The sequence below is a fragment of the Diceros bicornis genome, chromosome 20, assembly GCF_020826845.1.
Source record: "Diceros bicornis minor isolate mBicDic1 chromosome 20, mDicBic1.mat.cur, whole genome shotgun sequence".
NCBI classification, from domain to species: domain Eukaryota; kingdom Metazoa; phylum Chordata; class Mammalia; order Perissodactyla; family Rhinocerotidae; genus Diceros; species Diceros bicornis.
The window spans coordinates 34765271-34785639 of NC_080759.1; the positions used below are offsets into that span (position 1 = coordinate 34765271).

A 20369-nucleotide genomic window follows, 5' to 3' on the forward strand; every position below is an offset into this window, starting at 1 on the left:
TACATGTTTAGCTCTTCCTTTCTTGCCTTTCTTTCCTTGCTCCAGTTCTATCCTTTCCACTCTTTCCTGGGCCACATTTTCTGTTATTCTTTTTTGTGTGTGTGTGAGGAAGATCAGCCCTGAGCTAACATCTATTGCCAATTCTCCTCCTTTTTTTTCCCCTTTTCTCCCCAAAGCCCCAGTAGATAGTTGTACGTTAGAAGGATCATAGTTGCACATCCCTCTGGTTGCTGTATGTGGGATGCCGCCCCAGCATGGCCAGACAAGCGGTGCGTCAGTGCACGCCCGGGATTCGAACCCTGGCCGCCAGCAGCAGAGCGCGCGCACCCAACTGCTACGCCACGAGGCCGGCCCCTCTGTTATTCTTTTTTCCCTTCTCTTCTTTTCCTCTGCTTTTGTCCTTTCTCTCTTCTCTCTGTCGTCCTCCACCTCCATGTTCCCCAAACCTACGCCTCCTCATCCCTGCTCTCAGCCCTTAGCCTGTGGACCTCTGTAATTGGACAAACTGATGGCTGGATATCAGAAACAGAATGTATTTTAAAAGTACTTCAGCTAAAATCATGCTTCCTAAATAAATATCCCCTAAACATCACACGCTATCTGTGTAACTTAGTATCCTTAAAATTTTTTTACTAGCTAATACATGTATTACCATTCAAGTATAATAAAACATTTTATACATTCTATCTGGTTTTAAAAGTATCACATGCTAGTATAGAGATTTGAAAAATTCAGAAAGGCACAAAGAGGAAAATAAAAATTAGAAGTAGTCTAATCACACAAAGAAAAGCACTAGCAAATGTTTTGAAATTAACTTTATTTTTATTATAAAAGAAATGTATATCTAATGTATAAAAGAGAAAATAACCATTATGCAACTATTCAGGAATGACTATGATTAACATTAACAGATATATTTTTGTCTGTATTTTCTCTATATTTCTACTTAATTAGAATCATGCTGAACATAAAATTTTGCATTCTTTCATTTAATCTCATATAATGAACATTTTTCCATATCCTTAAAAACCTAGTACATTTTTTAGTTGCTGCATAACATCCCATTGTGTAGATGTTACACAATTTATTTCTCAGTCCTCTATTTGTGGTCATTTAGGTTGTTTCCTGTTATTCATCATTATGAATAATGCAGTGATGGATATCTTTGTGCACAAACTGTTTTCCTTATTTTGGATCAGTTCTTTTGGAAATAATTTTACAAATGGAATTTTGTGGTCAAAAGTGTGCATTTCTGAGGCTCTAAGTGCATATTGTCCCAAAAGACAAAAACAACCCTTTCTCACTTCCCCTGAGGTGTGTGAGAGTGTCTGTCTGACCATAATATTATGATGTGGCCGTATTGAGAGATTAATTGCACAATTTTACTGTGGAAACATTTTTAATTTCCGTTCCCAGATTTTGATTGGGCTCAACGTTCCATCAATTTTAATACTAATAAAAAAAAGAAAGAATGAGTTGTTTGTAATTTTTTAAAGTACACTTTTTATTTTAGAGCAGTTTTAGATTTATAGAAGGGTTGCAAAGATAGTACATACAGTTTTTATATACCTGGCACCCAGTTTCCCTCCTTGTTAACATCTAACAATATTATGGCATATTTGTCACAACTAAGGAATCGACATTGGTACATTACTATTAACTAAACTGCATACTTTATTGAGGGTTCACTAGTTTTTCCCTGATGTCAGTCTTCTGTTCCAAGATTGCATCCAGGGCACCACATTACATTTAGTCATCATGTCGTCTTAGCCTCCTCTGGGCCGTGACAGTCTCCTAGACTTTCCTTGTTTTTGATGACCTTGACAATTTGAGGAGTCAGATATTTTGTAGAATGTCCCTAAGTTTGGGTTTGTCTAATGTTTTTCTCATGGTTAGACTAGGGTTATGGGTTTGGGGCAAGAACACAGCAGAAGTAAGATGCCCTTCTCACGACATCATGTCAAGGGCACATGCTATCATATGACTTATCACTGATGATGCTCACCTTGATCACCTGGCTGCAGTAGCATCTGCCATGTTTGTCCGTTGTAAAGGTCCTTTTTTCCTTCCCTTTCAGTACTCCACTCTATGGAACCAAGTCACGGAACACAGCTTGCCCTGAAGGCTGTGTTAGGGTGGAGGAGTTAAGTTCCACCTCCTGGAGGGACAAATATTTACATAAATTACTTGTAATTCTTCTTTATAGGAGGAGAAGTTTGTATTTTAATCTTATTAAAATAAGCATGTCACATAGAGAACCACTGTCAAATTTTTTAGAATAATTTTTTGTTTATAAGAGAAATCTGTATAAAATGTATATATGTGCATGTGTATGTGTGTGTATACATACATACATTATATATATCAAATATATATCAAATGTGGCAAAATTGGGAATTATAGGAAAAGAATAAAAGAGAAGATAACCCTTATCTTGGTGTTTTTGCTGTGGTCAGAAATTCTTGATTATACTCTGTGCTTTGCTTAACAATTACTATTCATTAGTAATTAGTGATTATTCGTTAGCTTGACACTCATGAATTGAGTGTCAGACAGGTTGACATTTGCATCAGGTCAGCTCATCTCTAAGAACATTACCCTCTTAGGGTTAAGGTTACTGAAAAGGTCACAAATGGTGGGTAAAATTCAGCTGTCATTCAAGTGCTTCAGAAAGTTCTGTGGCACTCCCCACATACTTTCCAGAATTGAGTATATTATTTGTGCTATTTAGATTTTGACAAGAGTGCTATGTTGTTTTAGTGTATAATTATTCTATTAGTAGGGATTCTTTCATTTTTTTGTGCCACTTATCATTGTTCTATTATGAATTATTTGTGGCATAAACAGTTTTAAATAGTGAATTGAAACAGAAGTAAGCTTATTTTCTGAGTTTAAAATAGGATGAATTTAATGTTATAATCTCTATGAAGTTGATGTGAAGGTTTAACTCATTGTTTGTTTAAATATGTTAAAAGTATGTCTGATTTGTCTAATTATTTTTAGTTTCAACGTTCCTGAAACCATCAAAAAGTTTTCAGAGATGACAGATGGAACAATAGGTTTCCTCCCCTTCCTAATAATAGAGAGTAAGAGAGGAGCCATCTTAGGATATGAGATTTTGACAAAATTCTGTAGGATGAAAAGTGAGACAAGTAATAACCAATGTTTTATGGCCAAGTGAGCCACACCTCAGCATGTGCACACTGGTGGGATATAGACAAGAAGAAAGTTGATTTGACCCAGGAACCCCAGAGGGGTTTGGGACTTAGAGGGCAAATGTGATGTGATAGAGGGTGGGGAGGATGGAAGCAAGGAGCCGAAAACAGAGTGGTTGTCTGCTTCCACTACCTCAGGCAGAATTACTGCAGCCAGGTGTCTATCCTTTAAACAGCAGACTAGAATTTTCTTCTCTGCAGGAATTAAATGGCTCAAAAGAAAGACCTTTACATTCTGGCATTCAGGCAATCCTCCAGCTGTAAAGATCAGACACCCACTTGGACATCTAACAGACGCCCACTTGGACAGTCAAAAGCCCTGCGTGCGTACACAGAGCACCTCACCAGCTTTTCAGAACCCCTTCATAAATATGGGCGGATAAGCAAGGATGTCAAGACATTTGAGGAAAACCTCCAATAGGAAAGAGGTAGAGCAAGGTAAATAAACGGAAATAATTAACTTTGGAGAAATCAGATAATGCAGGAAGCAGAGAGGAATGCAGCAAACAAATAAGGAAACCTCAAACCTTTAATTAGTGTCCTTAAAAATATTCTAGAATAGATTGTGTCCATAAGACAAGAAGAGGAAACTATTAAAAGGAACAATTAGAGGCCAAGAAAGAGCTCTCTGAAAAATAGATTGATGAAATTTAAAAAGAATCAGTAAAAGTGTTGGAAGATAAAGCCAAGAGACTCTCTCAAAAAGTTGGCAAAGACTAAGAGCTGGAAAATATGAGAGAAAAAATAAGGAAAATGGAGGAGCAATCCAGGTGACCCAACATCCAAGAGTATTTTTCATAACTGAGGGACTGAAAAACATAGTATCCAGAGTGAGAAAGTCCATTGAGTGTCTAGCACAATGGATGAAGGAAAACACACTCAAAGGCACATACTGTGAAATTTCCAAATAACGTGGGTAAAGAGAAGATCCTAAACGTTTTGTGGAGAGAAGTAGGGGCCATCCAGAAAGGACTGAGATTCAGAAAAAATGTCACACATCTCAATTTAAAAAATGGATGCTGGATTATTCACTATAGCCAAGAAGTGGAAGCCACCTAAGTGTACCCTTTCTGGATCAAGAAGATGTGGTATATATATACAATGCAATACTACTCAGCCATAAAAACAGACAAAATTGTCCCATTTGCCACAACATGGATGGGCCTGGAGGGTATTATGTTAAGGGAAATAAGCCAGAAAGAGAAAGACACACACTGTATGATCTCATTCATATGTGGAATATAACCCAACACATGGACAGAGAAAACTGTATTGTGGTTACCAGGGGCAATGGGGGTAGGGGGTGGGCACAAGGGGTGAAGGGAGACATATATATGGTGACGGACAAATGAAAATGTACAACTCAAAATTTCACAGTGTTGTAAACTATCAAAACATCAATAAAAAAAATGAATGCTGGAACAAACAGATATACAGATATTAGATCCAGAAATCAGTGGATCTAACCTAGAGGTGCCATCAAGGGAAATCCCCGGGTAATAGCCGAGGGCTGGTCTATGAGCTGTTTGCTAGTCCAGTTTGGAGCAGGGAGATGGAAAGCTGCAGTGGATGTCTCCAAGAAGAAAGGGAACTCCATAGAATAGTGCCTGATGTGTTGGGGACTTAAAAAGAATGGATTGTAATAGCAAAGAACACAATGCAATAGGAAAAGATAAATAAGTAGAAATTCCAAGAAAAACAAAAAGCTGTACAAGAAAGGAAATACTAGTAAGCTGTATGGCACAGAGACCAACCTCTTAGAGTAGGTACTGGCCAGTAAGTTGTATCAGTAGTGCTGGCTGAGTACCAGGTTTGTCTTCACGTTGTGTTAGTAATACAAGTACGGTTGTCTATATTGGTTTGATGGAAGTAATAATATTGGGAGAATGGCGGAGGGATTGTGTAAGGGAGCAAACCCTCATCTCTTATAGCAGACACAGGACTTCAGGTAGTGTCTAAAACTGATTTAAAAAAATAACAGCATGTTATTTAGAACTGTGGAGATAACTTTCAGAAGAAAAAGGTCAAAAAAATCAACAGTCATGACCTCCGGGGATTGGGAGGCATAGAACAAAAGATTATTTTTTTTTGTGATAGAGTTTTAAGAAATATTCCACTTTTTAAACTATGTGCTTGAGGTACATATGAAATTATTTTTAAAGAATAATTTATTATATAACAACCAAATGCATTGTATTAAACTTGATTAGATTCTGGATCACAAACGAATCAAACAATGAATAGCTCTAAAAGATAATTTGGGGACAATATGGGAAATTTGAACATAGAATGAAAATTAGGTTATGTTATGGAATTATTACTAATTTTTTTAGGGGGGGTAATGGAACGGTGGTTATGTAAGAGAAAGTCTGCTTCTTAGGACATGAATGCTGAAGTATTTAAGGCTGAATTGCCATGACATCTACAAGTTACCTTCAAATAGTGCAGCATATCCATGTCAAAGGTGGCAAAATATTAATATTTGTTGAATCTAGGTGGCATATAGGTGTTTATTATACTATTCTTTGAATTTTCTGTACTTTTGAAATTTCTTGAAATAAAACATTGGGAAAAGAAAAAAAAATCATTCCTATATACTATTTAAATCAACCTTTTGCCTGAAATTTAACATCTAGGCACTGGCTGCCCCTTTTGCAGAGAGATTGGAACCATTTGCAGAGGACTAGTTCTAGTGTGCTCTGTTCATATCCAAAACAGCACTGCCATAAACGGTGTACAGGCGGTCTCCACTTGGATGCTGAGAGAATGGTCAGAATGGCAAGGAAATCAATCGCTAATAGAGATGTCTGGTCAATTCAGGGCCTTGTTTAAGAAAAAATCGTTAAACTTTAGGGAATGCTGAGGCATTCTATCTTCAATGTTGTCACTGTGTATTTTCCTCAATTCTGAAGCTCATTTCCTGGACTCCATATTATATCATGAAAAAAACAGATCTTTTTGTTAAGCCCTAGTAAAAGAAGCAAGCACTTATTAGACCAAATTTTTGCCTTACCAATTTCTTCCCTGAAGAATTTGATTATTGTGAAGGAAAAAAAGTATGCTTTTTCCACTATTTCATTTCTCTAAAGTTGATGGCATTGGAGTGCTGGACTCTCAATGCCCAATTCTGGTGTCGTTTTAGAGAGATATTGACAAGCTGCAGTATGGTTCCAGGGAGATTAACCAGACTGCTGAAGGATTAGCACAATAGGAAACAAAAAATGGTGGAAGGAAATGGAAGTATTTAGCCTGAAAAGAGAAGTCTTAGTGGCACATGATAAATGTTATTCAGAATATTTAAGTAGATATTATGTGTAAAAGATGTTAGACATATTCTGGTCTAGCTCCAGAGGACAGAACCAAGATGGTAAGTGGAAGTTATAGGGACACAGACTTTTAATGCCACAAAGGGAAGAGATTTCTAAGAATTAAAATATTTTAGCAATAGAGGATGCCTTGAGGAGTATTCTCTCCTCACTAGAAGTAACATTTGTGGTGTGGATGAGTGGAGTTGAGGAGGCAGTTCCAGTATCTGCTGAAAAATTGAACCCTTGAAAAGTCTTACGATGCTAAGCTTCTGTGATTTTATAAGAAGCCAGTATTGATTCTGAATTAATGCTACATTCCAGCCACTGTAATAGGTGCTTCCTCATAATATTTCACTTATTCTTCACAACCACTTTATCAAGTAGGCATTCCTCGTTTCTCATATGATGAGCCTGAGACTCATCAATCAACCAATTTGACCAAGGTCACACAAGAAGAGAGCATAGAATCAGGATAAGAACTCAGATCCAGATTTAGCAATAAAGTCTAAGGTCTCCCCACCATATCAGTGTTTTTGGATCTGCAGGCTGTAATCCATTTGATGGATGTGAAATCAACTTAGTGTGTTGGAACCAGAATTTAAATTAAATGGAATAGAATAACACAGAATGGAATGTATCAGGATGCTTCCTATGTAGGAAAAGAAGGAAGCCTTGCTTCCTGAAATGTTGGTTTGGTTATGTACTGGGGTTGTTATGTGAAATGTATTTTTTACTGAGGGTCAGGGCCAACAGCTTAACCTCACGGACGCTTAACCTTCTTGACTTCCCTTCTCTAGACTTCTCTGATTGGGTTCACTTTGGTGACCCATTTCCATGACCACTCTCCAGATGTATGAGTTTCCTAAGGCTGCTGTAACAAATTACCGTAAGTTCAGTGGCTTAAAACAACACAAATTTATTCTCTTACAGTTCTAGAGGTCAAAAGTCAAAAATCAAGTGTCGTTAGGGCTACATTCTGTCTGGAGGCTTCAGAGGACAATCTGTTTTCTTGCCTTTTGCAATTTCTAGAGGCCAGCTGCCTTCCTTGGCTTGGGCCACATTCCTTACATCACCTCAACCTCTTGCTTCTGTCATTCCATCTCCTACTACTCACTCTGATCCCCCTGCATCCCTCTTATAAGGACCCTTATGAATACACTGAGTCAACAATCTCCCCATCTCAATATCCTTAACTATCACATCTGCAAAGTGCCTTTTACCATGTAATGTAACATATTCACAGGTTCCAGGAGTTAGGATGTGGACATTTTTGGGGGGCCATATTCAGCCTACCACACCAGGCTTGCTTTACAAACGGAATGCTTAAACTTTCATATTCTCCTTTCTGACCACAACGTTTTCTGCATTTGCCTTATTTACCGCTTCCTTTGACTTGCTGAGCTTCCCACTGGGCTGCAAAAAAGGTTGGTGCCCTCTGCCATTCCTCAGGGCGGTTTCCCAGATGCCTTTCCTACTTGCTGTAAGCAGATGATCTTACTCTCTACTTAAAGAGAAAAAGAGACTCCTTGTATGTACTGCGTCAAGGACTCTCCTCCCTTCTCCTTCCTGTGCCATCTTTGAAGGAAGACACAGCACTTCTAGTCACACCAAAGTATCAGAGAACAATGTTTATTTTACTGAAGGTTTCATACGTGAAAAAGATAAAGGAGTTTACATTGTACATTTCTTATCATGCTCCGAGCAGAAATCCACATTTTCTTTTTTTAAATCTTTCACTTTGGCTGCCAGCTGGTGCGGCTTCCTGTACTGATACTTTCCCGTCCAGCCTCTCCATCTCCAGGTGCTGTTTTATCTGCACCTGGATTATTTCCAGGACTGTCAACTTCTCCCTTCTTTTTTAAACAGTTATTTAGGACTTTCTCAGCTGCTATTTCCCTTCCCCACACCGCTTTAATGTCTTCGGGAATGTGAAAATCTATTCTACTGAGTAGGAAGATTTTGTTTGCCCTTGGCCAAAAAATACTAGTTTCCCAGACCTATTCTCAGTACAGAGTAGTGGGGGATTACAAATAACCAAAATAAATTTGTTCCACTATAGTTGTGACTTTAGTGGAACATAGAAAGTGGAGACAGTGAGTGTGGACTTAACTCTTTAATGAAAGAGCCCTCGAGAAGGCAAATCTTTCTTTATCTTTTTGTTTTAAAGATGTAGTGAGGATATAGGTATTCACCAATGTCCACTTTCATGTCTTTAACATCTCACGCTAGACCTCATCTTCATTTTTTTCCCCTTTCTCTGCTGTGGCACTCAGTGAAGTTAACATGCTATCAAATTCCCTCATGGTTCACCTATTCCCATCAATAAGCCACCAGAGAAGGCATTCCCCTTTGACCCTAAGCCATTGTTAAACATCCTTGGAATGCTGTGTTTCAGGCCAAAATCACTTTGATGGTCATAGCAACTGTCTTGATTGGCTGCTGTGCTCTTCTCTCCAGGGGTGGGAGCTCTCATCCATTAGGGATTGTCACCCATCAGGGTGGGAGAAGCGGGACCAGGGCCTTGTTCTCCACAGCCCAGGAGGGCCTTTTTGCATCCTTACAGTGGAGGATGGCTTCTGGTTTGAGGATGATGATCTGGGGCATCGTGAAAAAATAGTACTGTGTCTTGATGAAATCCGCCATAATGGTTTTCTGCTCCCCCTGGGAGAAAGTGCTTTCACTTTTTGAAGCTCATTCTCTCCCATTGTTCTCCCTACTAACAGGTTTCCTGAGCTTCCAATTTTTAGCAATTTTTTTCGCCTTCCTTTTAGTTGGGCTCCTCATTTTCTGGTGATGACAAATATGGATTGCTGCTTAGAGGGACCGAAAAATTAAGCAGACATAGAGAAATTCTGAGAAACAGAAATTTTTTTCTGTTAGAAGGTTATGGGGAGAAGGAGAAGTAGTCAGAAATGACCTTAAATCTCTGATATCCTTCTTTTTGCTCAGGACTAGAGAGACTATTTTTTAAGGCACGGTCATCTATGAGGTTCCCACCCCATCACTGAAGACAGTGAGAGAGAAATTCTGCTGAGTTTTTAGTTACTACTGTGTCTGTTAGCTCAGGCACCTTAATTTTGTTGGCTTATCTAGAAACACGTGGTTTTGAGATGTAATGAAAATTCCTTTTTTTAGTTTTCGAGAATAATAGGTTTGGTAGGGTTCTTCAGCATTTGTGTCAGGCTGGCTTCTTTCAGACTGCCCCTCTTCTTCTTGATGTAAAATTATTTCATATTTATTTTACATTTCAAATCCAAAACATTTATTCAACTGGGGTATCTACTTCCTAGAATGTTTTAAACTTTCTTTGGGCGTCTTTTAATTGCCCTGATCTGCCAAGATATTATGGGCACTCTCTGTGAACCTCAGATTCAAGGGAATATTCTTCGCAAACTGCAATCAAGTCATTACAGCTGAAACTTCTTTCGATTGAGATGAACTAAGCATTTAACTGGGGTCGTTACTAGTATTTCCCCATATCCTTAGTGTTGTGTTGGTTTGAAGATGGGGGAACGTAAAAACAAGCATCACCTAATGGAACAGTGTAGTGTTTTTCAAGTATGATACATGATTATCTACATCAAACCCCAGGGTGCGTGTTAAAATGAAGATTCCTGGGTACCCCATTAGAGTTACTAATCAGAATCTCTGAGCAAGGCTCCTGGGTCTATGCATTTTTAGTAAGCTTTGCATATGATTCTTTTTTTTTTTTTATAATTTTATTTATTTATTTATTCCCCCAAAGCCCCAGTAGATAGTTGTATGTCATAGCTGCACACATCCTTCTAGTTGCTGTATGTGGGACACGGCCCCAGCATGGCCGGAGAAGCGGTGTGTTGGTGCGTGCCTGGGATCTGAACCCGGGCCGCCAGCAGCCGAGCACTCGCACTTAACCGCCAAGCCACGGGGCCAGCCCTGCATATGATTCTTTTGCACACTAAAATTAGAGATAAGCGGGTCCTCTGATGCCTCATTCTCTTTGGTGGTTACATTTTTAATTTCTAAAGGTCCACTTTATTGGGCTGAGCGGCTGTCCTTCTATCAAGGACTTACTCTTAATCTAATAGTTAGTGAATCTGTGGGAACAGCTCTTGGGAGTTATAGTTGAATAAATGCGCTCAGTTCAAGTACTATCAAGTGAGAAGCAAAGATGATTAATTAAAAGACAACTTTTCTACCCTTATGGGAGCCAAAAATTTTCTTCTGGAACCAAAAACTGAGTACTTCCAGAAATAAACAACTATGTTAATCATGCTGCAAGATGAGGAAATGATTGATTTGGTCACAGGGAAGAGTCCAACCACCATCACCTTGAGGAAATCCATAGAGATGGCAGCATTTACTGAAAGCCAGGCACTGTTTGGGGTCACTTTTATATATTACCTTATTCAGTTCTTACCAAAACTCCTCAGTGGAGAACATATTGTCATTATCATTTTACAGATGAAGAAACTGAGGCTCAGAAAGACCAAAATCCTTATGCAAAGCTACATTGCTTGTTAGTGCTGGAGTTGAGTGTTGAACTCAGCCCTGTCTCTAAAGTCTGGCTTTTTCCACTAGAGGAAAACCAACTGTGCTGTAGATTCTGTTTCTAGTAGAAAAGAGAGGAAGCCAGAACTTGGCATCCACGGTTGACCTATAGACTTGGAAATTAAGTTTACTGAAGATTTCAGCCTTAATTCATTTGAAGAAATCCCATTTTGGGAACTGGGCTTGATTCTTCTTGAAAGATGCCCTGAAAACCAACCTCCCAGGTTGAGGAAATGACTCCATTGTGTTGGAGGTTTGATTAGAAGGCCTCCAAAAGAGAAATCTATTAATTCTGTCTCCTTTCAGATTTTTCCAGACAACTTAGTGTACACCTGGTCAGCACTGATTCTCCTCTAATTAATGTAATATGCACACGTGTGCGCGCGCACACACACACACGCACACAGATGTTTATTACACACAAGGAGATTTATTATGAAGAATTGGCTCACATGATTATGGAGGCTGAGAAGCCCCACGATCTGCTATCTGCAAGCTGAAGAACCAGGAAAGCCAAGGTGTGATTTAGTCTGAGTCTGAAGGCCTGAGAATCAGGGGAGCTGGTGGTGTGAGTCCCAGTCTGAGGGCTAGACAAGATCTGGCCCTCAAGGGGTTGGATGATGCCCACCCACATTGAGGAGGGCAGTCTACTTTACTGAGTCTACCAATTCAAAAGCTAATGTCACCTGGAAACACCCTCACAGACACACCCAGAAATAATGTTTAATATGGGCACCCCATGGCCATCTAAGTTGACACAAAAAATTAACCATCACATCAGGCATCTGGGGGAATGTTCCTTAGACCGTCATAATAACTAATAGCTAATACTTATCAGGCAGTTACTATGTGCTGACACTCATCCAAGTGCTTACATTAACTCATTTAATACACATGACAACTTTTACTAAGTTGTTAACAAGTTACTATCACTATTCATATTTTTCAGATGAGGAAACTGAGGCCCAGAGAAGTTAAGTTACTTGCAGCTAAGAGATGAACCAAGCAGTCGGACTTGAAAGTACTTACTGTCAATCACCACTTTATATAGTGTTCACTGTGGATGATGCTATGATAAAATGAGCTACCATGCATTTATTATCTACCATATGCCAAGCCTTCTGCTAGGCATTTTACACACAGCATCGCTGATAGTTACAATCCTGTAAATTAAGATAGATTTTGCTCCACTTTACAAATCAGAAAACTGGGGCTTGAACCAGCCCTGATGGCCTAGTGGTTAAAGTTCAGCGTGCTCTGCCTCAGTGGCCTGGGTTTGGTTCCTGGGCGCAGAACCACACCACTCCTCTGTCAGTAGCCATGCTGTGGTGGCAGCTCACATAGAAAAACTAGAAGGACTTATAACTAGATTATACAACTATGTACTGGAGCTTTGGGGAGGGAAAAAAGGAAGAGAGGAAGATTGGCAACAGATGTTAGCTCAGGGTGAATCTTTCCGAGCAAAAAAAAAAAAGAAAACAGGGGCCCAATGTATTAACTAATTTGACCAAGATCACATAGCTCATGCTATTTTTATTAAACCCTGTCATAACTTTTTGATCTTATATATTTTTGGAATCCATTTCATCAGTTTTTCAATGAAGGGATATTTTTTTTCTACTACATACACTGAACTGCCAGCCAGTGAGTGGGATGTGGTCTTGTGTAGATTAGGGTTGTGGCAGGCTCCTCTGAAGAGCTTCACAGAGGTATGAGGACATGCAGGTTCATATTCCAGGGCTCTCAGGGGGATGACTCCCTCTAGAAGTGGAGCCTGGCTTCCAATTCTGATGATCACAACCCCAGTCCCAGGCTCCTGCTGGGACATCCACAACCGTTCCATTCTGGCCTCAGGACAATGAAAGCCTACTCACACATCCCTTGTCCTGCCAAATTTGCTCCTGATGATGATTCATTTTAATTTTGGCAAATGTTGCATTTTTTATACCTAGTCGCCTCTTTCAGTTCTCTGAAGTCTGTGTGCAGTATATTGGTGTTTCCAAGCTGGCTCCTGATTTGCCTGCTCACAGAAAACAAACTGTTATAGTGAAATGTCACATTTTTGCAGTTTGTTTTTCTTCTAAGGCAAATCCTCAAATTTGCCTTTGAGTATAGCATTCATCATTGTATGATGAATATGCTTATGGATCTCTCTTCTTCACTAGTCAGCCAGTCTCTAGAAATATGCAGTTCATTATGGTAGCCATTAACCCCCTGTGCTGTTTAAATTTAAGACAATAATTAAAGTTAAATGAAATTAAAAATTCATTTCCTCTGTTGCATTAGCCACATCTCAGGTGCTCAGTAGCTACATGTGGCTAGTGGCTATTGAATTGGACAGTGCACATATAGGACATGTCCATCATCACAGGAAGTTCTATTAGACAGCAGTATTCTGGGAGGTAGGGATCAGATCTTCTGTATGTTATAACCAGCTGCTTGGCACATGGTAATTACCAGGTGGATGCACCAGAGAATATCTTGCTGGCTTAGGCTTTATCTCCTTAAACCACATGAGTTACTAGTTACATGAGTTACTAGCCATTTTCCCCGTTGGCTTTATGGGGGCCAGTCAGGGAGCTCTGGGCATCACTGCAGAGGGTGGGGTATTCCTGGAGGAGTCTTCCCTGTGTTCTCACGGCTCTCTATTCTGAGGCTTCTGTCATCCCTTGACTTCTGACTTAGTGTCCTGGCTACGTATTCAATGAGAAAAAGCAGCAACAAGAAAGTTGCAAACAAACCAGCAACAAGAAAGTTAGTAACTCTGAGAGGCTGTCATGACTTTAGGACTGTGCCTAGTGTTTTGGAGACTATAGAAGTTCAGTCTTCGGCCTTTGCCCTCTAAAAGCATCCACCCTCACTGCCCTGTGTCTTCTCTGAACCACAGCACTGGAATCTGTAGCACCTAGGGAGGGACCTTTCCTCACCTCCCGCAAGGGTGCCGTGTGCACTGGGGAAGGGTCTGTGATATAGGGATCTAGGTTTGGGCTCCAGGCCCAGTGCCACCAGAGGCTGTGGACTGGTCCCTCAGGTCACGTGAGTACTAAGCCCCTTTAAACACACAAATGCTAGGGCTTTGCTGTCCCCTTTCTACTGTTTTATGGATATCAGTCTTGTCTTCTTGGCTGGGTGGTAAACCTTGAGGGCAACGGTCACTATCCATCTTAGAGTTCTTAGCACAGGACTGGCCATATGATAGATACAGATTGATACTTGATAAGGATGATTTTGGGGGTGTGATTGTTATCCTTTTTCCTGTGTATATACTGGGGAACAGGTGGTGCATTTTCCAGTGATCCATGCACTATAATTGAGTATCTTGGCTACCTTTATCCCAAACCAATTTTTTTCTGTTCTTGATTTCAGAATGTGTTGATCATGTTGTCATCATCACCATGGGAAGAAACAAATTGATCTGGTAACTTCTGAAATTTTCAAATGAGAAGGAATTTCTTTCTAGGTTGATGAGTTTTGGCAGCACTGTTTCGTTGCATAACTCCAGGGGCACCATTCACAGTTTTTTTCCTATGTGAACAGCACCCCCTTGAGTTGTGCAATGTAGGGCCCTGAGTGTTGGAATTGACTTGGTAATTCCCTCCTGTCTTTTATAATACCATTGATTTTTACTCTTCAGTCTGCTAGGTTTTACCTGTGGTCCTCAGGAAGGCATGACAACATAGATTAGATGACTCTTCAAAGTCTCTAAGCCTTCTGATTCTAGAATATTCTAGTCACAAATTCCTTGTAAGATGCTGCCAGTTTCTCACTGAACCCCTAATCATTGCACTAACTGAAGTATAATGTCAAGTACATCAAGATGACTAACACCGATGAGAGTTGAGAAGGAGGAGGAGAGACTGTAGGCAACTATTCTCAGTCTGAGACTAGGAAAAATAAATTGGTTTAAAAAGCCTTTGAAGGTCCTTCTCCACCTTTCCTTAGCAGAGAGCAGTAGAAGTTCAATGCAGCTCACTCATGCCAAGGTACCTCAGCCCTTTGTCTCATTCCCACCAGCTGGGCTTGCCTGATGAGTAGGAAGCAATATGAAGAGCCCAATAAATGGAACTCATGAAATCCACCTGCCTTAAAATCTTTTCCATTGGTCAATCCCTAACTCTTGAAATGAACTAGTAGACATTTTTTCTTTTTTATCTCAAGTAATGCTTCCTGTAAAGAATCAAGGATAGGCTTGGGGCCGGCCCCGTGGCTTAGCAGTTAAGTGCGTGCGCTCCGCTGCTGGCGGCCCGGGTTCAGATCCCGGCACGCACACCAACACACTGCTTGTCCGGCCATGCTGGGGCCGCGTCCCACATACAGCAACTAGCAGGATGTGCAACTACGACATACAACTATCTACTGGGGCTTTGGGGAGAAAAGGGGAAAAAAAAAACAGAGGAGGATTGGCGATAGATGTTAGCTCAGGGCCGGTCTTCCTCAGCAAAAAGAGGAGGATTGGCATGGATGTTAGCTCAGGGCTGATCTTCCTCACAAAAAAAAAAAAAAAGAAAGAGAGAAAGAAATTAAGGATAGGCTTAAAACTAATTTATTAGTGTTAGAAATCAGAATAACATTTATCCTTGAGGGATAGTATTGACTGGGAGAGGGAACAGGGAGTTTCTCAGCTGCTGAGAATGCTCTGTTTCTCCATCTAGGTGTTCCCTCTATGAACGATTTATGGGACTTTACAGTTACGATTTGTATATCTTTCTGTATGTTTATAGTGCTTCAAAATAAAGTTTATTTAAAACAATTCCTAGAAGATAGCCCTGGGAAGCATTCACAGATATTTATAAATTAGTTAAAACTAGGAGATGAGTTTATTTTCAAAAAAGAATTTGTAGTGTGCCGAGACTGCTAGATACTGGGAGGAGATAGAGTAGATGACAGAGGAGGTAAAAGGGCAAATTTGTCTTCCTGAGCTTCTGCTTGGGGCTCATTCTGCCCTGGTTCTTCTGGGAACAGACTACAAGCCCCCAGTGAATTGGATACTTTTTCCTCAAGTCCATTCCCATTCTCCCTCAAAGATATGAAGGGTGACCAGGTTGTAGAGAAGATTGGAATGAAGAGTGCCTTCTTTGGTTCAAATCCAGAACTGGTCATAGAAAAAGGTGATTCTCTTGGGCAGTTAGCTTCAGGGACAGCATGGAGCCAGTCCTTCCTTTGGAAAGCAAACCATACGTGATTCTTCAGCATGACTTGGCTCCACTTAGGTGAGAAGAGACCAATAAACCGTGGCCCCCTGGTACCAGGTGTACAAAGCTCTGTGTTTATATGTGTTGAGAGAGAGAGGAGGTGCAGAGCTCAGCTAGGAAATCTTTCCACCTCCCCAAACCTGCGGATGTCTCTTCATCCCGTCTCCTGCCCATTTCCTTCTCTGTGACACACACATGGGGTCCTGGGGCCAGCAGCCCTACTTGCATATGACCAAGTATCCTGCTTCCCCTCCAGCTGCTGAGTCACCCAGCTCTCCTAGGTCTCCATCCAGCTTCTGAGAAATATTTAGGCTGAATAGGTGATTTCCGGGCACATGCTGGCAAGGGTGGCCTTGTGGAGGAATGCAAATAGAAGTAAGCCTTTAGGAATGCTTGTCTGGCTTTCAGGAGTTCTTATTCATGTTGCCCATAAAATGGTTATTATGTTCTCAACTGGAGTCCCATCTGTTTCTTTTGTACCACCTGGGTCCAAAATTTGAGGCTAAAGAAATACCAATAATTTCTTCTTGCTGGTGATGTGTTTTTTTTTTCCCTCCAAAGACATCAGTATTAAGTTGGTAGCAGTTGCTCAAAGGGACCCCACACCAGCCATCCCTGAGGAATCCTTGACTTCTACTTTGTTTTCATGGAAGAGATGAGCTTCATTAGCAACAGGCCCACATTCTCCTCATGTCCCTGGTCTTTGTCTCAAAGTAGAAATAGAGTCAAGTTTTAGCACTGCGTGGAGTCTGTTTCCAGCTCTTATTGCAATCTGGGCCTTGTCAGTTCTTCCTGTTCCAGAGGTTTTTACTCAGAGAAAGACACCGAGAAAAAAATGTCATGTCCCCCAAGAAATGTCAGCAAATTTGAGGTCAGATGTAACCACTATTGGAGTTCGTAATTAAAGTATTACCACCCTGCGTTTGTAAAGCAGTTTGCATGGCATGTATGCAAGCTTCAGCTCACTTGATTCTCCTAACAACCCAATGAGGTTGTAGGCATTACCTCCATTTTACAGGTTGGGCCACCTATTCAAGGTCACACAACTATTCTTGTGACTCCCAGTAAAGTGTTCCTTTATTTTCCTGTTCTCCTTGTTATTAAAGATATTTTAAGGTCAGTAATCAACATAGAAAGCCAACTGTGAGACTTATGTTAAGATCTGTTTATATCACTAGCCACCATGAAGCGAACATTTTGGAAAGACATCCAAGCCAAGGGCTGTCCAGTAGACACCATCGTCCTTTCAAGGAGCCACTCTTGCCTCCTGACCGCAGGGGCTGCTCAGCTGGTCTTCAGACTCTGCAGAGCAGAGTAGAGCTTGCTGTGGTGTGGTGAGGGGGGCTTGAACTTTGGAAGCCTCTCACAGTTTCCCTAAATCCCCAGTGTTTCTAGGTTTATTTTTGCAAACTTAATACTTGTTGAAACGCTGTATTGACTCTGGAGACCCTAATACAATGAAATGACGTCAAGTCTAAGATCTGGAAAGAGTTTGATGACAGATAAGACCATGAGCCAGGCGCTTTTCTAAGAGCTTTGCATATATTGACTCATTTAATCTTCACAGCAACCCATGGTTGTCCCCAGTTTTCAGTTGAGAAAAGTGAAACTGAGCAAGTCATTTGTCCAAGGTCACAGAGCTACTAAGTGCAGGAGCTGGGATTTGAACCCAGTTTAATTCCAGAGTCTGAGCTCCTGATCACCTCCATATGATGCATCAGGCAGGTCATCTAGGGCAAGGCCTTTTTCCCATCGATGTAGAATTCAGATCCTGAGAGTTAAGCCCATCCTAGGAGACCACTGGCAAAGGAGGTATCTAAGCACCTCAAATGGGACTAAGAAATTTTCCTAAAAAGAAAAGAAAGTTGTAGGATATACCATTTCTAGACCTGACCTCCAAAAAGACTTACTCATTGCGTTCTCCAGCATATCCAGACTCCCACATCTGTGAAATGAGTGCTCCCTATTCCCCGGAAACTGACAGAGGGCTTTCCACTATAGACTCCTGGAAACTCAACATCAGATCAAGGACTTAGTGTTGTATTGCTTTGTTTTCTTGAGAGAGAGTGGCGTTAAACACTTCAAGTCAAACAGCTGTGTGAACATGTACTGGGCTACCCACATACAGGTAAATGTTCCAAAAGATTGTCAATGGAATATGGAGTGTAGGTACCAACTCCATAATAAGCAACTAGGAAGCACTGGCTCTTAATTTAAGATTCATATATGTCCAGCGATGGGTTTTTAGGGGGAGACTCATGAGCCTGCAAAGTTGTTTGCTACATTTTAGATAGATGTGTATATGTGCACTTTTTTTCATTAGAGTCTCAAAGGGATCCATGACCCCAAATATTTAATAACCATGACTATAAAGACATTTTATTAAATTATTTATGTGTAGCTCTTCTGTGAGATCAAATGGCAGACCCTGAAAGCACTGGTCTTAAGAGTTTCAGGGATCATCATGATCTATATAATTTTCACTTTACTAATTTTCTTTGCATAGATAAAGAATCGATTCAAATAAACCTTTGTATTGAATGTATTTACAGACTGGATTTTTCCATCTACCACATGGAGACTTTTTCATTGAGCCTGTCAAAAAGCATCCACTGGCTGAGGGAGGGTACCACCCACACATCATTTACAGGAGGCAGAGGCGGAGAGTTCCAGAGATGAAGGAGCCAACCTGCGGATTAAAGGGTATCGTGACTTAAATTTCCTCACTACATTGAGGAGTTTGTTCTGTTCTTTTATTGTTTTATTACAACATGACCTGTTCTTTTTCAAATCCGCTAAACTCCTCCCCATTCTGCTGCTAGAAAGCATGTACCCTTGTATAAATCATTTCCCTTCTGTATACTCAAAAGGCTTCATATGCGTAATGGGAAGGGAAAAAAGCATCTCCTACATCCTTGCCACGTTAGTTGATGATACTCATATGATATTTATATTGGTGAATTGGTTTTTTTCAAAAAAACTCTTCTGAATCCCTTAGAGGAAGATAGTTTAAATTAATGACAATCATCTTCAGTATCAGCAGTGTTATAATACATAAGCTGGAATATTACTAGACAGCTTGTCCTATCTGCACATGGTAGGCAAATTTAAATGTTTGATGATGTTGATAATGATGTGTGAAGAGAAACTGAAAAAAATAGCAACACATTGTCAGATGGTGAATTCAGCCAAGCTTCTTTTGGCTGCATTTGTTTATAGTTCACTGAAGTATGCTCCCTACTCCTGTGCCCTGGGAATGATCTGCAGTGCTCTTCTCTGCCTTGTACTCAACAGTTTCAGGTGATTTTCAGAGATAAACTGACCCAAGTTATTTCCTTGTATCTCCCACATTCTCTTTAATATGTAGGAGATAATAGTCCTGGAAATTGGATAACAATCCTGGATAAAAGGGCCACTGGAAATTGGGACATTTTCTTAAATATTGTATAGTTTCTCCTTTCTTCAGAGAAAAAATAATGGGCCAGTTAACAAAAGGAATTCATAATATCATTTATATATTTTAAGGATTTGGAAATTATGGACCTCAAGGGGAAAACTGATAGACGATGAAGGAATTAGGGAAGATGGATTCTGATAAGGGTTTGAGGGGACTCAGCGCTTGAGCTTTGTGAGTAGGAGAATGAAAGGAAAGGACGAGGGGACAAGTAATTTCTCACTCAGACCCTATGATAGATGGTGACTTTCCTGGGAGTTTCTTGTATAATCTTAGCAGAATATGTAAGCAATAAGAAATAATGTTTTCTGTGCAGTAAAATGGACAGCTACTTAAATTCCTTAACTTCGGTAAGCTATTGCAACTTCGTCCTAAATTAGATAACTTACTGTCTAAATCTCCTAGCAAGTACCAAGAGAAGGGAAGAGACACATCATCTGGCTGGTTTGATGGATTAAGGTACCAATCTAGAGAACTTAGTCTCAGCGAGAATTTTTAGGACTGTGTTGGTCACCGGTCCAATCACCTGAATAATTGCCCAATTCCTGTTAGACGTTGGATGATGGATAACACGCTGTATGTGTGGCTGGATGTTTTTTGGATCACTAGGTCATCACTATGACAGAGGGTTACTAGGGCAGTGAGTGAATTTGGCTGGATAATTTCTCGT

The 20369-nt window shown here is 40.3% G+C and overlaps 1 protein-coding gene across 2 annotated transcripts in view; it reads left to right on the top strand.

The window, feature by feature from the left end:
- ADAMTS12 (ADAM metallopeptidase with thrombospondin type 1 motif 12) overlaps positions 1-20369 on the top strand; it is a 315991-nt gene that overhangs the window by 102167 nt on the left and 193455 nt on the right. For both annotated transcript variants that reach the window (XM_058564273.1, XM_058564274.1), the window contains exon 3: positions 18798-18948. In XM_058564273.1, the coding sequence (XP_058420256.1) occupies positions 18798-18948 (151 nt within the window). The remainder of the gene's footprint in view (positions 1-18797; positions 18949-20369) is intronic.